This window comes from Suricata suricatta, chromosome 10 (assembly GCF_006229205.1).
Source record: "Suricata suricatta isolate VVHF042 chromosome 10, meerkat_22Aug2017_6uvM2_HiC, whole genome shotgun sequence".
Taxonomy (NCBI): Eukaryota; Metazoa; Chordata; class Mammalia; order Carnivora; family Herpestidae; genus Suricata; species Suricata suricatta.
Window position 1 is genome coordinate 8161495 of NC_043709.1, and position 17792 is coordinate 8179286.

The 17792-nt window shown below is 40.7% G+C and overlaps 2 protein-coding genes across 5 annotated transcripts in view; one reads left to right on the plus strand and one right to left on the minus strand.

The window, feature by feature from the left end:
* The window catches only part of GRAP2 (GRB2 related adaptor protein 2), a 63751-nt gene extending 60581 nt beyond the window's left edge, over nt 1–3170 (minus strand). Inside the window, exon 1 of one of the 3 annotated variants that reach the window (XM_029953315.1) lies at nt 3153–3170. The gene's annotated coding sequence lies outside the window, so the exon portion shown is untranslated. Of the gene's footprint in view, nt 1–2220; nt 2544–3152 lie in introns of those variants that run through there. The other 2 variants (XM_029953316.1, XM_029953313.1) reach the window with 2 other exon arrangements.
* Nucleotides 3171–8156: 4986 nt separating this feature from the next.
* ENTHD1 (ENTH domain containing 1) overlaps nt 8157–17792 on the plus strand; it is a 94135-nt gene continuing 84499 nt past the window's right edge. For both annotated transcript variants that reach the window (XM_029955828.1, XM_029955829.1), the window contains exons 1-2: nt 8157–8244; nt 12687–13178. In XM_029955828.1, coding sequence (XP_029811688.1) covers nt 12830–13178 — 349 coding nt within the window. In that variant the 5' untranslated portion in view covers nt 8157–8244; nt 12687–12829. The remainder of the gene's footprint in view (nt 8245–12686; nt 13179–17792) is intronic.

Consider the following 17792-nt stretch of genomic DNA (forward strand, 5'->3'; position numbering starts at 1 on the left):
ATTTTGTTCCTGAGAATTTTAAAGTGGCAGGTAAGAAAGAAAGAAAGAAAGAAAGAAAGAAAGAAAGAAAGAAAGAAAGAAAGGAAGGAAGAAAGAAAGGAAGAAAGAAGAAAGAAGGAAAGAAAGAAGGAAAGAAAGAAAGAAAGGAAGGAAGGAAGGAAGGAAGGAAGAAAGAAGAAAGAAGGAAAGAAAGAAAGAAGAAAGGAAAGAAAAAAAGAAAGAAAGAAACTTGGAGACACATAAGATCAAGATATACTTTAGCAAATAGCTGGAATGGACAAAATGGGGGCCAATCAGCCCCATTTTTTGATTCAAATAACTTAGGTCTCAAAGATTCTTGACCAAATTTTGAATTTGCTCTAGGAGGGTATGAAAATAAAGAATCTATCCCTACGACAAATCTAGCAGCAACTGTTATTTAAGAATTCTTGATGGAAACAGACTTAATGACACATTCTTGAACAATTGTAAATTTTTCTGGATCCAGGAAAATGAGCAAGTTCTGCTCGAGTTAGGCATGAGCCCCACAAGGCACGAACACCAGCAGGAGTTATGCTCTGAGAATCAATAAATTTTTGGGAATCGAGATCAACTTCTACTCTTCCAGAAGGCCGTGGTTCTAAAAGAGACGGCTTCAGGCAGTAAGCGAGATACATTTTATATAAAAATGGAAAGAAAATGATCAAGATTTGAAGAAATAATTCATAATAATATAATTTTGCATTTTCATAGTGCCTGTTTCCTCAGGAACTTCACATCTGTGTGAGCTCATTTATTCTATAGTATCCCCATGAAGTAGGCATAGAGCAACTGAATTAAAGTATGAAAAGAATTTTCATCAGGACATAGGATGTTGAAGCTATTCAGAAAGATATCATATAAGCAATGGAGATAATACTCATATTGATATTGAGCAAATCGATAGCCTCCCTCCCCTCTGTGTCAGTAAAGTCATTTAAAAAAATAAAACCTATCACAAGTTAGGGAAAATAAGATTACTGTTTACTATATGATAGACACTCCAAGTCCAGTCTAAAAAGGTAGTTTTATTCATGACACAGGCCTCTCTCTATGAAAAACAAAGCTCTTGAAAAGAGTACAAATAATCATTTTTCAAACTTGTAATTTAAATGCACTTAGATGGTTCTCTATTTACATTGTATTCTTTAAGAGTGGATCCTTTTGTAACAAGGTTTGCTTTAAAATTGTATTATAACATGAAGTTTTATACACAATATTGGGTCTACGTACGAGCAGAATCTACTTATAGTAAATGTTCTTTCTGAAACCAAAAATAAGAAAGAAAAAAAGGTGAACCCATTAAAGAACTAATCTGTCAATGATAAATGCAGTTGTATAGAACAAAAGATGCTTCAATCTGAGGATTCCCACCCTCAGATGACATCACATGAGCACATGCAATCTTTTCCACTGGATTTTTAGACCCTAAACATTTCCCTCTTAATTTATCTGGGGGTGTGTATTTTTAGCGCCATGCAGATTAAGTTACACATGCATCCATTATTAGCAAGGCCTCATTCCAGGGACGTGAACACAGTATTTTTAAGTTAGTGGGATCTTTGATGGGTATACTCAACCCTCATACTCAGGAGCAGTTGGGGCAAGAGCATAAAGGTGTTTGTCTTCAGACTCATTGCCTGAGCTGGACACCATCCTAAGGACGGCGCTAATTACCAATAAAGATACAAGGATAGACAATCCTCTCTCAAAACTTACTTCATTTGTAAAGAAATCCAAAGTGGTGTTCTTTGTAAAGGTGACATAAATACTAAAAGAAGTAGAAATGTAGGTAAGACAGCAATCCTGGCCCCACAGTGCCAATGTTCACTCATTGCTGCCCAGGTCATCCCCTCCCTCAATGGGGATTAAATGTGGACTATGGAGAGGGAGGATTTCACCTCTGTAATGGCTCTCAAGTCTCTCCCTGGTGTGGCTCAGAAACCAATTAGTGGAGAATTTTGTGTGCTGGGCTAGGTAAGGAACAAGTTCCTTTGATGGAAATCGAACCCTGTCACCCCAAGCATTGTTAAGGCAAAAGATTTACAGACCTCCGCTGATGGACCAAAATACGAAAAAGCAATATTCAGAGAGCCCATGGGATTCATTTTAATTCAATTTGACTTGTAGAGAACATTCTGCGAATTATAAAACCGTTCAAGATCTCTAGAGTATACGTCCCAATGTTGTATAATGACATACCTTTTGGAAGAGAAGAGGTTGAGTCTATGTCTTGGCTTTGAGACCAAGTTAATAGAATCTTCTCTTGCAAGAAGGAAGGTGAAGGCAAACATCAAAATTACTGGATGTCAGAGGACGGATCCACCTTGTGCTGTCTTCCAAGGACCACACTAAAACAGGGTGCCCTCTCACAGATCCATTAGTACTGCCTCCTTCTGCCTTATTTCTTACTCCCTCCTCCAAACTACCCCCGTGAGCCCTGAAGTCTGTAGGCAAACCGCACAGGAACTAGCAGATACAGGGCTTCAGAGAGTTGGGCGTGAGCCTTAGATTATGTGGTTTTGTTTTCTTGCTGCCAGAGTTGAACTAAAATGCAGGAGGTTCTCTGAAACACTTTTGCTTCTTTATGCTTGGTTTCAATTTTAACAATTTCTCCCCTGAACAATTATGTTCACATAAGAAAATTTCTAATCCTAGACATGATCCATCAACAAAGCTGGTGCCGCTCGGAAGGAAAACTCTCATTTTCTCTTAGAACACTGAAGAATCCAGAGAAAAATTAGGACTTCTTCGGGGAACTTATTTAATACCACCCTGGGATCACTCACAAAGTTAAAATCCCAGAGAAAATGCTTTCTTAGTACACTCAGCCCATAATACTATTCTTGGCCCATAACATTACCCTTAGTAGAAAAAAAAAGAAAAGAAAAAGAAGAAGCTTTGAACCAGGATTGGTTCTAACCCCAGTTTTGCTAGTCAGGCACGAGCTCGGACTGGTTACTTAGATTTTTGGGATTTCCCTTCCTTCTGAGTTGGTTGGGCTAAAGGATTTCTAGGATTTAAAGATTTTTCACTGACCTAAGGTATTTGCCACCTTCAGCTTCCTTTGTTCTAACCTTAAACTTTGTAAAAAAAAAAAAAACAACCCAACCTCCCCCAGTAGGTTCCCATACCAAGTGCAGCTTGTGAAGGCCTCTTCCTCTCTTCGCTCTTGCTAGAAAATGGATTGCCAGCACTGCATCTTTGTACAAAAACAAGGGACACTGCTACTTGCTAAGTGACGCCAGGCAGAATTTGGGGACTAGGCCCAAGAGAAAGAGGGAAATGTTGGCTCACAGGATCTTCCTAGCATGAATTCCTTGAAGGCTAAGAAGGAGGGAATCATATACGATTCAGTTTGGGGGCGCCTGGGTGGCTCAGTTGGTTGAGCGTCTGACTTTGGCTCAGCTCACAATCCAGCAGTTTGTGAGTTTGAGTCCCACGTCCGGCTCTGTGCTGACAGCTTCGGAGCCTGTGTCTCCCTCTCTCTCTGCCACTCTCCACTCATACTCTGTCTGTCTTTCAAAAATAAGAATAAATGTTAAAAAAATTTTTAAAGGCTCAGTTTAGAGTTCTAGAATTTGAACTCACGCTACATTATGAGATGACATCCTTTTTTATCTTTTCACCCCCTTGTACCTAAATCTTGTTTGAAATTTCCTGTTTTGGGAGGGGGGATTTCCTTTAGTTATAATTGCTCAGCAATTTTATTGAAATAGAAAAGAATAATCTGGTTTGGAATCATCAGCATACTTGGTCGCATACTTTTATTGAGAGGCGTTCAGTAAATAGTTACTGAATGAGTTAAAGGAAGTCATTTGCTACTCCCAACTCCTTAATCCAGGATTTCCTTTTTGTTAATGCAAGTTTGTTAAATAATGCAAGTTGTGTCTGATCAGGGTTCCCACTATTTCCACAGGTTATAAAGATAGAATTTTAAAGGTAACAGCAGGTCATGGACTTTAGAGCAATAAACATCTCAGCGTCGGCCTTAGTGTTCTTCAGTCTTCATGGTCTCAGGACCTTCCTGATTCCATCGTCACACCCAGTAGCTGCATAGCCAGTTTTCAGACACTGACATCCTCTGGCCACAGTCCTATCCCAAGTCAGTGGTTGAACAGTGGGTGCAGAAAAGAAGGAGAAAAGGCAAGTGGTGTTCTGTAGGAGGTATCATGGGGTTTTCAGCTTGCACCCTAATGAGGAAGCTGCGTTTCCACAGGGTACTACCCTTCAGGGAGCAGAATTGAACCCCTCCCCTAATTAGTATGAGGCAGAATGCAGAACAGGAAAATCTCAAAAAAAAGGAGAAGTTATTTTAGCAGTAAGTAATGATCAACAGACATGGTATAGAGCATATTGGCAGGGGAGTGAGGCCACGGGTCTATTTCCTGGAGGCTCTGTAATTGAGCGAGTGCAAAGGCAGAAGCTAAGAACAGACTTTAATGCCAGGATCTCACTCCTCACCATCCTGGCACACTCAAAAATATCAGCAAAATTGGGAGGATTCAAGAATATGTGAAATCTGGACTTCTCCATAATAGAAAAATTTTCTTTTATAACCATATTCATTTAAAAATTTTTTATCATTCCTCTAGAGGGATCATTGTGGGTATCAGAATTTCTTGTACATAATTATGCTTCATTTACATTTATGGTAAAGGGTGTGCTTCTCATTCAACAGTACAGATTCGAACATTCCCTTTCCATTCATTCCAGAAATAATGTTTGAATACCTACTCTGCATTAGGCCTGCTCTAAGGGCTAGGAATATAGCAGGGAATCAAACATAGCCCTTGCCCTCCTGGATCTTATGTTCTGGCAGAGAGAGAAATAATTACGTATGTCAGATGGTTGTACTAGTACAGAGAATCATAAAATGAGGCAAGAGTCAGAGGAAGTGTAGCTGAGGTGGGGAGGGTGTTGCAGTTTTATTGGGAGATCAAAGAGCATTTGGACTAAGTCCAGAACAAAGTGAGGGAGCCGCGCTGATGGCTCTCTGGGGAAATAGCAGGTGCTAGTGGTGGGAACAAGCTTGATACAGCCAGTGAGGAGGAGAGGAGTCAGGATGGCGATCAGAGAGCGCGCAGGGGCCAGAACACAGAGGGCCTTGCTGGTTGTGGTTTTATTCTGAGTCAAAGAGGGGCCAATGGAAGAGTTTGAACTGAGGAGTTATATGATCTAATTTGCGTTTTAGGTTTTAGAAGAATCACTCTGACTGTTGTGCTGAGATTAAGTTGTAAGGGAGCAAGAGCAGAAGAGGGGAGACCAAGTAGGAAGCTACTGCAAAAGTCCTGGCAATAGAAGGCAGCAATTTAGGACAAGTGGTAGAACATGGAGGTGGTGGGAAATGCCTGAATTCTGAACGTACAGGGTGACCACAAAGTCTGGAAACATAAATATTGTTGTTTTGTTGTGAATTAGAACATGGTATTGACAAGCCATTTATCACCTACCAACCTCATATTACCCAGACTTGGTGGTGGCCACCCTGCATTTAAAGGCAAGCTGATGATAAGATGTGAAGTCTGAGAGACAAAGAGGGGTGTCAACGATGACCCCAAGGTTCATGGCCTGAGAAGCTAGAAACAAGGATGTGTCATTACTGAGCTCGGGGGGCAAGGGCTTGGAAGATCAAAAGTTTGGTTTTGGACACATTAAGTTTGAGATGTCTATGATAAACACCAGTGGGGATGTCAAGATAGATATGAATCTAGAGGTCAGGAGAGGTTAGGGCTGGAGATAAAAACTTGAGAGTCATCAAGAGAGATAGAATGTTATTTAAATTTATGAAACTGGATAAAACCACCCAGGGAATGAATATTGATAGAGAACAGACCCCTTCAAAGTTGAGAGGTCAGAGAAATGAGAAGGAACCAGCCAAGGAGATGAGGAGCAATGATATCCTAGAAACCAAGGGAAGAAAACTTTGTTCACTTTTACAAAACTCTGAATTCAGGGAGAAAAAAACCCACACCAAGTTATTATTGTAAAACCATGTATTTGGTGAGTGCTACAGTTCTGCACCTAAATTATGGTGCCCCCAAATGGAAGAAAGCAGAGAAGGACCTCTCACATTACGTCACTTTAACGAAATTAATTCCACTAGGTAGGGAACACTTTACAGTTTTGCTGAGCCTAATCAACTCCCTTTCAAACATACCAAAGATCCATTCCAAAAGGAGGAAGTGAATGGGTTTAAAAAGGAAAAACTGGGATCTCCAACCTTTTCAAACTACAACAGTAGACTTGTGACTGAGAATGTCAAAGGAGGGGCACCTGGCTGGCTTATTCCGTGGAGCATGCGGCTCTTGATCTCAGGGTTGTGAGTTCTAGCCCCAAATTGGGTGTGGAGATTACTTAGAAATAATATCTTAAAAAAAAAAAAGAATGTCAACGGAGCTTAACATCAAAGGTCAAATATTGGTCCTTGGGGTAGAGAAAAGGGCATAGAATTGGACACTGAAACTTTGGGTTGAGTTCGAGCCAAATAGCTTGCTAGTTAAATATCTCTGGGAAATTTGTGTAACCTGTTTGTTCCTTCAACCTCAGCTCAAGTTCACCTCTTCCAGGAAGACTTCTCTAATTATGTAGATTTAGACAAATCCTCTTTTTACTCCCAAAATATTTTTATCACAGCAACTTATTATAATTGCTAATTTATTTTTGTCTTTTTAATTAGACTATTACTTCTTTGTATTCCCATAGCTCAATATCGTGCCTGGCCCTTAGCAGGTGCTCAATAATGTAGAATGAATGCATGTTCCCCAAACCCAGCTTCCTCATTTTTAAAATGGAATAATTATACCTACTTTCCAGAGTTCCTTTGAAGCTTACGTAAGATATGCCTAGAAAAAAAATCTTCATAAACTATAACTCACTATATAAAATACTCCTCTGTGCCCCACTGTTTTATAGAATAACAGCTTAGCATGGCATTCAATGCCCTGAATGATCTGTTTCTAGGCTCTCTTTTTAATTTCCCTCTGGCTACTATCCCCGCTCCTCTAAATGATAGCCAGCGAAGCAATATTACAAACACACCAACTTCTTTCTTATCTCCTATCACTTTACGATTACCTGCCTACATGTCAGTCGTTATCATGAGATCTGTTAAAATAATAATTATGATTGAGATAGTAGGAGCTAAAAACAAATGTTCCTTTCATCTGCGACAAATTTTGCTATTGTCTAAGTCTTTCCCCTCCACCTTGGTGGAATATTTTTGCTTTAAAACATGGGCTTGATTACATTTTCAATGCCTACCAGGTTCACCTAGCAGTACGGACAAGGTCTTTCATGACCTGACTTTACACTGCCACTTCATCTTCCTCTGCTGTTCCACGAACAGCCTTTGAGCCAGCCAAAGGAACGACAGCACTTGTACTTTTACCAAGATAATAGGCTCTCTCAGCTTTCAAGTCTTCACACATGATGTGTACTTTGCCTATAATGGGCTCCTCCACTTTGTCTATCCAGTGAACTCCCTGTCATCCTTTAAGATTCTGATGCAGAGTCTTCCGTGAAATCTGCCCTTAAGTACGCCTTGACAGAATTAGATGCTCTCTCCTCTCTTATTACCAGATACATATCTTGTCACAATCTTCTGGGACAGTGCCTGTCACCTCCACTAGCCTATAAACTCAGGCAGCATTGGCCTCATGCTCTCGCTCTGGGTCCTTAAGTCCTTAAAGCTCCGTGGGACCCCTGGCACATAGTGGGAACTCCCTGAAGATCAGTTGAATACCTCAACGACTGCTCATCAGTGGTACCCGAAGCCCTCATTGGAGGCCCTCTATCACTGCCCACCACACACACACCACTCTTTTCGTCCCGAGGAAACTACCATTATACTCTTTGTCCTTCGAGGTGGAGATCAGCTGCGGATGCTGAGCTCAGTCAGTTAAAATACATCAGTAACACAAATCGTAAACATTTCTCTTTGAGAGTCTCGCAGACTGTTAAATGAAGACACTTGCCTTCATCCCACTTGATAGCCGCAGGCTTGGTTATTTTAACCCCTCCCACCCCTCTTGCTTGATGCCCTGGAAGCAGCAGGCACCAGACCTCTGAGAAGCCGGAAGTGAGGGGCCGGAAGTGAGGAAGCGGAAGTAGATAATAAGGGCATAAGCGCTGGGGCTTCGCTACAGGAGGCGATCACCCTAGGAACGAGGGCCTTGAATTTGAGCGGGAAAAGGCCCGATGCCGGTGGCTGGATCTTCCTCTCAGGTAGTAGATTCTTGTTTGGGGGTTCAGGCAGGGGCAAGGAGGAGCTGCTCCCCGCCTCTTGTCCCAGGCCGGTGTCATCGCTCTGCAGGTGCGGGCGAGAGGGGGCGGGGGCCACCATGCTTTGTGTGAGGGAAGGCCCTCAGCTGTGTGACGCCATCATGTCACACCCTCCTTCTAGAAGCTTCTGTGCGTCCAGCCTTCCCTTCCAAGTAAACCTTAAGTGCTCTCCAAGGGCAGTCAGTGGTCTGGTTCATCTGTGTGACTCTGGGCCTGGCTTAGGGCCTGCCTTGTACACAGTGGTCATTCGGAACTGGTTGTTGAATGAATGAAGAATTGGATGCCAAGGATAGATCCTGTCTACAGGAAGTTGATTCTCTCTAGCCGTCACCCTTCAGGTTCCACAATCTTTCTGGAGCGTCTCATTTCTTCTTCTCAACAGTTCTTTCAATGTAGTGATTATTCTTTATGCTGCAGATAAGGGAACTGAGGCTCAGAGAAATGGTTGAGCCTTAATTAGGGAGGTTGAGCCTTAATTAGCAGAGCAGGCCCCCTGATCCATGCCTTAGGAGTCCTAATTAATGAGATGAGGTATGTGAGAGGTATGTGAGGTGTGAGTACATTGTGGGTGTTCAAAAAAGAGTAGCCCTTTACTCCAGGAGGGGTCTGTGTCTTTTGCACCTGTTTCTCCATTTCTTAGAATGAAGTCTGCCACCTGGTAAACTCTCAAAAGCTAACAGTTGAATGAATTAATGAATGAACACACAGGAGGGCTCCAAAAAGTTGGTTTCTCTGTCTCCTGCAGGATTCTTCCCATCTAAACGGTTACACTTCCTGATGCCATCATGGTATTCTCTGTAATCATTCACCGATAACGGTCTTGGCCAGAGCTGTTTTTCTCCTGAGCAACCTTAAGTCTATAGCACTCTCTTCATAGCACTACCCTAAGTGCATCTTTCCAGATGCCCCTTGCACTCAGCCTCCCCTGGTTATTGTCCTAGACCTGTGGGTAAAGTCCTTTCGGCTCCCCAACCCCATATTCTCAGTTCTGACATCCAAAGAGTTTTGAAGATCATTTTTCCCTCAACTCATTTGGCCACAAGACCCGAACTGAAGTGAGCCATTTGTCTGTATTTATTCCAAATACTAACAACTTTTTGTTGCAGTCCTGTTAGTGTTTGCGTATTCTGAGTGGCCCCACACCTTACTGTGGGTATCATGTAACATACAGTGGAGGCACTGCATTACCCGTAAAAAGTCTTAAAAAACCCTTGTGTTTGAATTCTGTAATGTCCCTTGATAGCTTACATGATTTCCTGGTATGACTAAGGTAAAGTTGGAGGAGGAAACACGTTTGCCAAAGCACTGTAGCAGTAGGTAACCCCAAAAAGGGACCCAAGACAGCTTTTCTACCTTATTATGGATTTATTTTGGGATTATTTAAGGAAGAAAGCCCCTTAACCAAACACTGGTTTTTGAATGTTGGTATCACGTTTTAGATTTCTTATGTCACCCACAAAATAGTACAAATGGTAGATACTCAAGAAATATTTGTTGATTAACTTGAAAATATTTGCTCCAAACTCTAGGATTTTACTTGACAAATACAGTATGGAATATATTTTTCTAAATATCATGTCTATAATCCAAAACTGTGGAACCAATGCAGGCTTAGCCCAAAGCAGAATCACCCAGTCATTTGGGCATTCGCTCAGCACCTGTTTCTCAAGTATCTGCTACATTCTAGGTACCTGTTAGGCAATAGGTTTATACTGCCTTGTAAATAAGATGGTCATAGTCCCTGATGTCATGGAGCTTCTATCTGGTGGTGAAGAAAGCAAATGACAAGTGTATAAGTACAGATCATGGTAAGTGCCACGAAGGAAATAAACCTGGTGCAGAAAGAGTATCTGGGAAGATCTAAGTAGTTAATGTGCTAGCTGAGGGCCTCTCAGAGGAGGTGACCCAGCTTTGTGACATGGAATATCTTACTTGCCTCCATTTCTAAGTATTCTAGGGGTGTGGGTAGCCAGACAACCAAAATTCAGGTGTGAAAATTTACTCTCTTGGGCATCGCTTCTGTCTCAGATGTCATATATCCTTGTCATCACTATCTCAAGTTTCTGATGGTGTGAGTAAAACTGAACATTTGCATGTAGTCCAGTGCCTAAAACACATAAAACAAACATATAATTTACAAAGAACACCAACTGAACTTGTTAATCTGAAAAGAAGCCCGTAGCACAGTGGTGTCTTATATACTCTGTGGCCATGTCATGAAGTACTAGTGCACTATTAGTAAATGATATTAATTCACTGATCCAGATTTTTTTCTTCAGCGTTTTACTAATAGTTGGGAATGTATTTAATTTCAGTATAATGTCAAGCACATCCATTTTCAACTACCCTATTGGATTGAAGTCTATTATTTAGATACTTTTGTGGGGCAGAAAATTTACCTAAGAAAACATTTTTCAGTTTAGAGAATACAGGAAAATCTAAAAATTAGGATTTGTTCCCCCCAAATATAGATAGATAGATAGATAGCCAAATAAGAAAGAAAAGTGTTTTGATGACTATTGTTCAATTCCAGTAGGTTATGATTCTAACAGGTTTTTTTTTTTTAATAGACTTGCTAGGAAACAGATCAATATTTCTTGCTCTAAGCCAGTGTCACAGTGCATCTCTGCATTGAGTGAACTTGGTAGCAGGACAATAGAAAAAGAAAACCCTCATGAGTGAAAATTTTCATAGCTTATTGAAACATATTATAAATCTGGTTTTTTCTGCAGGATTGAGTCAGATAAAAATGCCAGTGTCTGAAGTGCAAACAGGAGAGGAAATCAGCAAATTGTAAAAACACACAAGTTCTCATTTTCTTCCTAGGGTTGATGATGGTCTTTTTCAGAGAAACGTTAATTAACGGATACATTTTCTATCTTGCATATTTGAGGATGTGTTGTACTTAAAAAAAAAAAAAGGTTGACTATCCCCTTCTCTTACTTTTTGAAAAGAAGGGATAGCTTTTTTAGTTTGCTTCTGAAAATGTATGTCATCCTTAAATACACACACAGAAATTAATCAGATCTGAGCTGGGAGTTGCGAAGGTCAAGGAAGAGAAACAAAACTGAAAACAAGACAAATCTGTTATGAATTTTAATGTTTTCCTTTTGTGTGTGTGTGCAGTTTCTCTCATAAAATCTGATTATAGATCGTTGAGGCTTCATTGGATTTGGATGCTTGTCAGGGCTTGAAATCAATTTAGTACATGATCTTGGTGGCCGTCAGTGGTAAATCACCAGGGAAAATGCAAACTAACTGACCCACCTCAATGCAAAGCAATGACAAAGAAGGAAGAGACTGGTTGCATGCCAACTGTGAATTGATCATAAGCATCATTTAAGGTTTCAGGGCTGCAGACCTCCTTTGAATTTTAGTGTGTTTCGCATCAACCTCAACGGGCCTCGCTGTGTGTGCACTGGTTCTGGGATCTGACAGACACGTGCCGATAATCACTCCAGGTTTTAGGGAAATTGTTACTGGATTTGAATTATACTATTGTTTAGTCCTAAATACATACTTCTTTTTCTAATACCCAGTAAAGAAAGTAATTTAACCTTTTCCTTGACCTTATTAACCTTACACATTGAGGGTACCATGAGTTAGATGTGGAGTCCCCTGAGGTGCAACTACTTGTGTTAATAGTCGACAGCCCTCCCTACTTTCAGATTAGCAAGAAAGCAGAACATGTTTAGATCTGACTCTAGTGACTTGTAGTTCTAGGAAGAATACAACCATTGAGTCACTTAACGACTCTAAGACTCAGTTGTCAACCACCTTAGTTACCACCAGGACATACTATTTTATACAAGACAAGAAATCTTAAGCAGGAGATGTCAGAGCACAAGTTCCACTTTTTTTGTTTTTAATGTTTATTTATTTTTGAGAGAGAGAGAGAGAGAGAGAGAGAGAGAGAGAGAGAGAGAGAGGGAGAATCCGAATCAGGCTCCAGACTCTGAGCTGTCAGCACAGAGCCCAATGCAGGGCCCAAACCCACAAACCTTGAGATCATGACCTGAGCCAAAGTCAGATGCTTCATCGACTGAGCCACCCAGGCGCTCCCACAAGTTCCATTTTCTTATACTGATTTGCCCACTGTCCGTGTAATGCTTTAAAATAATTTTATTTCTGGTCAAAGGGGTTGAGTGATATTTTCTGCAAAAACTTTTAGGACTAGAAAGACTACCTATATTTCTTCACATAATATAGGCCAATCCCTTACGAGAGATTTTCCCACATAGCTCCTAGGAGAGTTTATATAGTGCCCCAGTCCTGGCTGATGTGAGGGGCTGATTTCTAAGTAAACCTAGATTTCTCACACTGACTTGGTCTTCTATAGACATTTCAAGAAATCTTTAACTTACATATTTTTTTGTGCTTTGCAGGAAATTGATGCCTTGTCAAAATGGAGATTAACCATTTGAGAGCAGCAGAACTGGGGGCCAATTACCTCTCCATTTTATGAACAATTATATGCGCTCATTTTCCATTGCTCACCTCCCCATCTCACTTCCATCGTGGCTCACCCATGGCATTCAGGAGGCAAGTGAAGAACTTCATGAAGAATTACTCCGATGCCGAAATAAAAGTCAGAGAAGCAACTTCTAATGACCCTTGGGGTCCCGCTAGTTCTCTGATGTTAGATATCAGTGACCTGACTTTCAACACAATTTCTCTGTCGGAGATTATGAGCATGCTATGGCAGAGACTCAGCGATCACGGGAAGAACTGGCGCCACGTGTACAAGTCCCTTATGCTCATGGATTATCTCATCAAGAATGGGTCGAAGAAAGTCATCCAGCACTGCAGAGAGGGTATCTGTAACCTTCAGACACTAAAAGAGTTTCAACACATAGATGAAGCAGGAAAAGACCAAGGTAAAATAAATGGATATAGCGTGCCAGTGAAGTTTACAAGTTTGGGAAGGAATTATTTTACTTTTATTGATTTATTTAAATCTAATTTATTGTCAAATTGGCTTACATACAGCACCCAGTGCTCATCTTAACAAGTGTCCTCCTCAGTGCGCATCACCCATTTTCCTCTCCCCCCCACCCCCCGCCCACATCCATGGAAGGGATCATGTTAAACCAGGAGCTGGGGAAAAGTTATTTTTTTTTTGTTTGTTTAAGTTTATTTTTGAGAGATAGACAGAGAAAGCGCAAGCAGGTAAGAGTCAGAGAGAGAGGGAGACACAGAATCCGAAGCAGGCTCCAGGCTCTGAGCTAGCTGTCAGCACAGAGCCCGACATGGGGCTCGAACCCATGAACTGTGAGATCATGACCTGAACCGAAGCTGGACGCTTAACCGACTGAGTCACCTAGGCGCCCCAAAAAGTTATTCTTAAATGCATTAGCTCCCCTTCTCTGGGACAGTTCCAGTTTCCAGAAGACTTTGTGTTGACTCTTGAGTGCCTTAGAGAACAATTTTCTTTCAAAGAAATGTGTAAAACTAACACACTTAAGTTTGCCGATAAAACGATAGCTCATAGAAGATGAACAAAGTGAATAAAACAGGAGGCATGGCAGCTTGGTGTAATTATGTCACTGCAATTCATAATTATAATTAGACTGGGATTTAGTCATAAATGTAAGGAAGTATTTCCAAAAACTCCAGAATCTTCAAAGACTATCTAGATGGAAGTATATGAATACAAAAATTTAGGTCACAAAATAATTTTGTCGGGGGTGGAGGAGGAGATGAAGGAGGGAATGGGCAGGGGGAATACCAAACGGGGTTGACTCGGTAGCGTCTGGTAGTCTGCAGTGCTACCGGAGTGCGCATTTCCTACCCGTCTACTGTAAAATTATAATTTGTGTTTGAAGCAAGTAGTCATCCTATGAACCACGAGAAGAGGATACAATTCAGTACAGTCTTTGTGTTCGGCATAAACATTTAGAATAGACTCTTTAAAGAGCGATTTTAGATTTACAGAAAACTTACACAGGAAGTACAGTTCCCATGTACCCTTCCCCATCCGCACTCCCTGTCTCTCCTATTAACATCTTGCATTATGGTGGCACATTTGTTAAAATCGACTAACCAGTACTAATACATTAACTAAAGTCTTTTGCTTAGATTAGGGTTCACTCTCGGTGTCTTTCCGTTCTGTGGGTCTTGAAAAATGCATGTCACTTATCTGCCACTGCAGTCTCACGTAGGATAGTGTCGCTGCCTTGAAAATGCCCTGCGCTTCACCTGCTCGCTGTTCCCGCCCTGCCTGGAACCCTTCGTGCCCACTGATCTTTTGATTGCCTTTATAGTGTTGCCTTTTCTAGAATGTTATGTAGTTGGAATCATAACAATATGGAGCTTTTTTAGACTCATTTCTTTCTTTACTTGACGGTATGCACTTAAGATTCTCCCATGTCCTTTTTATAGCCTGAGAGCTCATTTCATTTTTGTTTTCTTCACATTTTAAAAATCAGCTTTACTGTGATAGAATTCCCACACCGGACACTCCACCCATTTAAAGTATGCAATCCTGTGGTTTTAGGTATGTTGTTAATTTTTAAAAATTGGGATAAAATGTAAACAGCAAAATTTGTCATTTCAAGCGTGCATTTAGGTGGCATTAATTACATTCACAATGTTGCCCAAGCACCGCCACTATCTACCTCTGAAACTTTTCATCACCCTAGACAGAAACTCCATAACTGTGGGGCACTTGCATGGCTCAACTCTTGGTTTTGACTCAGGTCATGATCTCATGGTTTGTGAATTCAAGCTCTGTGTTGGGCTTCGTGCTGATAGTGTGGAGCCTGCTTGGAATCTCTCTCTTTCACCCTCTCTCTCTGTCCTTCCCATGCTCATTCACTCTCTCGATATAAATAAGTAAACTTAAAAAAAGAAAGAAAGAAATTCCATAGTGTTTGAGGAATAGCTCTCCTGCTAACATCTAATCGACTTTCTGTCTCTATAAATTGGCCTCTTCTGGGTAACCTCATGTAACGGGAATCATACCATCTTTGTCCTTTTGTGTTTGGCTTATTTCACATACCATGATGTCTTCCAGTTCATGCATATTACAAGATGGATCAAAACTTCATTCCTTTTAGAGCTGAATAACATTCCATTGTATAAACATACCACATTTTGTTTATTCAGCTGATGGTGGATTCTTGGGTTGTCTTCACATTTCGGCTCTTGTGAATAGTGCTGCAGTGAACACAAGCAGACAAGTGTCGGTCTGAACCTCTGCTTTCCGTTCGGGTTGGGTGTATACGTAAGAGTGGAATTGCTGGATCGTACGGCAGTTCGGTGTTCAGCTTTTTGTGGAACCAGTAACCTGTTTTCCTCACCAGCTGCGCCATTTTACATTCTTACCAGCAATGTAAGAGGGTTCCTGACTCTCCATATCCGCAGCAACACTTGTTCTTGTCCGTCTTTGTGATTATGGCCATCCTACTGGATGAGAAAAGAAGTATGTCACTGTGGTTTCAATTTACATTTCCCTCAAGACTAATGCTGTGGAGGGGCACATTGGGGGCTCAGTTGGTTAAGCATCCGACTTCGGCTCAGGTCATGATCTCACGGTTCGTGGGTTCGAGCCCTGCATTGGGCTCTGTGCTGACAGCTCAGAGCCTGGAGTCTGCTTTGGGATTCTGTGTGTCCCTTTCTCTCTGACCCTCCCCTGCTCGCACTGTCTCTCTCTGTCTCTCAAAAAAAAAAAAAAAAAAAAAAAAAAAAAAGACTAATGATGTGGAGCATCTTTTTATGCCATTGTTGGCCATTTATATATCTTCTTTGGAGAAATGGCTGTACAAATCCTTTGTCCATTTTTAACTGGTTTTTTTTGTTGTTGTTGTTGTTTTGTTTTTTTACATATTGAGTTTCTAATATTCTGGATACAAGACCCCTATCAGGTAGGTGATTTGCAAATATCTTCTCCCATTCTTTGATTGTCTTTTTTTCTTTCTTGATTAAATTTTGATGAAGTCCAATTTATCTGTTTTTCTTTTGGTGCTTGTGCTTTAAGTGTCATATGTAAAAAATCATTGCTTAATCTAAGGTCATGAAGTTTCACACCTATTTTTTTCTAAGAGTTTTAATGCTTTAGCTCTTCCATTTAGATCTTGGATCTAAATTTTTGTGTGCGGCGTGAAGGTAGAGTTCAGTCTCATTCTTTTGCATGTAGATATCCAGTTGTCCCACTCCCGCTTGCTGAAAAGACGATTCTTTCCCCCATTGAATGATCCCGGCACCCTTTTAAAAATCAGTTGACCATAGATGTAAGGGTTTATTTCTGTACTTTCAATTAAAAACAAAAGTTTATTTATTTATTTTGAGAGAGAGAGAGAGCATGAGTGGGGAAAGGGAAGAGAGAGGGAGAATCCTAAGCAGGCTCCATGCTGTCAGCATGGAACCTGATGTGGGGCTCGATCTCATGAACCGTGAGATCATGACCTGAGCCAAAACCAAGAGGCAGATGCTTAACTGAGCCATGCAGGCACTTCCTGTTCTCTCAGTTCTGTTCCATTGACCTGTATGTCTATATGCCCATGCCACACAATTTTGATTACTGTAGCTATGTAGTAAATTTTGAAATAAAGGTGAGTCCTCCAGCTTTGTTCTTTTTCAATAATTGTTGTGGCCTTTCTGGGTCCTTCGCATGTCCATAGTGATGCTTATCAATTTCTGGAAAAAAGGCAGCTAGGATTTTGATCAAGATTGCATTGAATCTGTAGATCAGTTTTGAGAATATTGCCGTCTTAACAAACATCAGTTCCTCCGGTCCACAAACACCAGATATCTTCCCTTTAATTTGAGGTCTTCTTTCATTTCTTTCATAAATATTTTGTAGTTTTCTGTGTACAAGTCTTACATTTCTTTTGGTAAATTTATTCATGAATATTTTATTCTCTTTGGTGCTATTGTAAATGGAATTGTTTTCTTCACTCCATTTTTAGACTATTCACTGCTAATCTATAGAAATACAACGGGTCGTATGGGGTGGATGTACGCACAAAATTTTGTTACTGATAAGGTGTGTGCTCAAAATAATATGGGAACTACTGGCTCTCGGGATAAAGTCAGCCCATTGACATTTCTACTCTTATTTCCTTAGTCTTCCAATCTAACACATGGCATCCAGGCATTCCTAATGTATGATTTGCTTTCACACCTCTGTGCTGATGCTTCAGATGTTTCTTCTTCCCTGTAATAGTCATTTCCTGCTGTCTGTTGACTTCCTACTTAGTCATCAGATCCTAGCTCAGGAGGCTTTTCCCGTATGTCCCCAACTATGTCTTCCTTTTCTCACTGGGAAGAATTAACTGCTGTGGCACTTTATTCATAATATCAGTGAGGTGTTTTTTACAGTATATTTTGTCCACTTTATATATGTGTGTGTGTGTACATATATTTATCTTTAACTAGATTCTGAAGGTTTATGTCATATGATAATCATCTTACCATCTTACCATCAGGCCTCGGCACATACTAGACATCAGCAAATTTCTATTGAATGGAAGTCATAAAAAAAGCAAAAG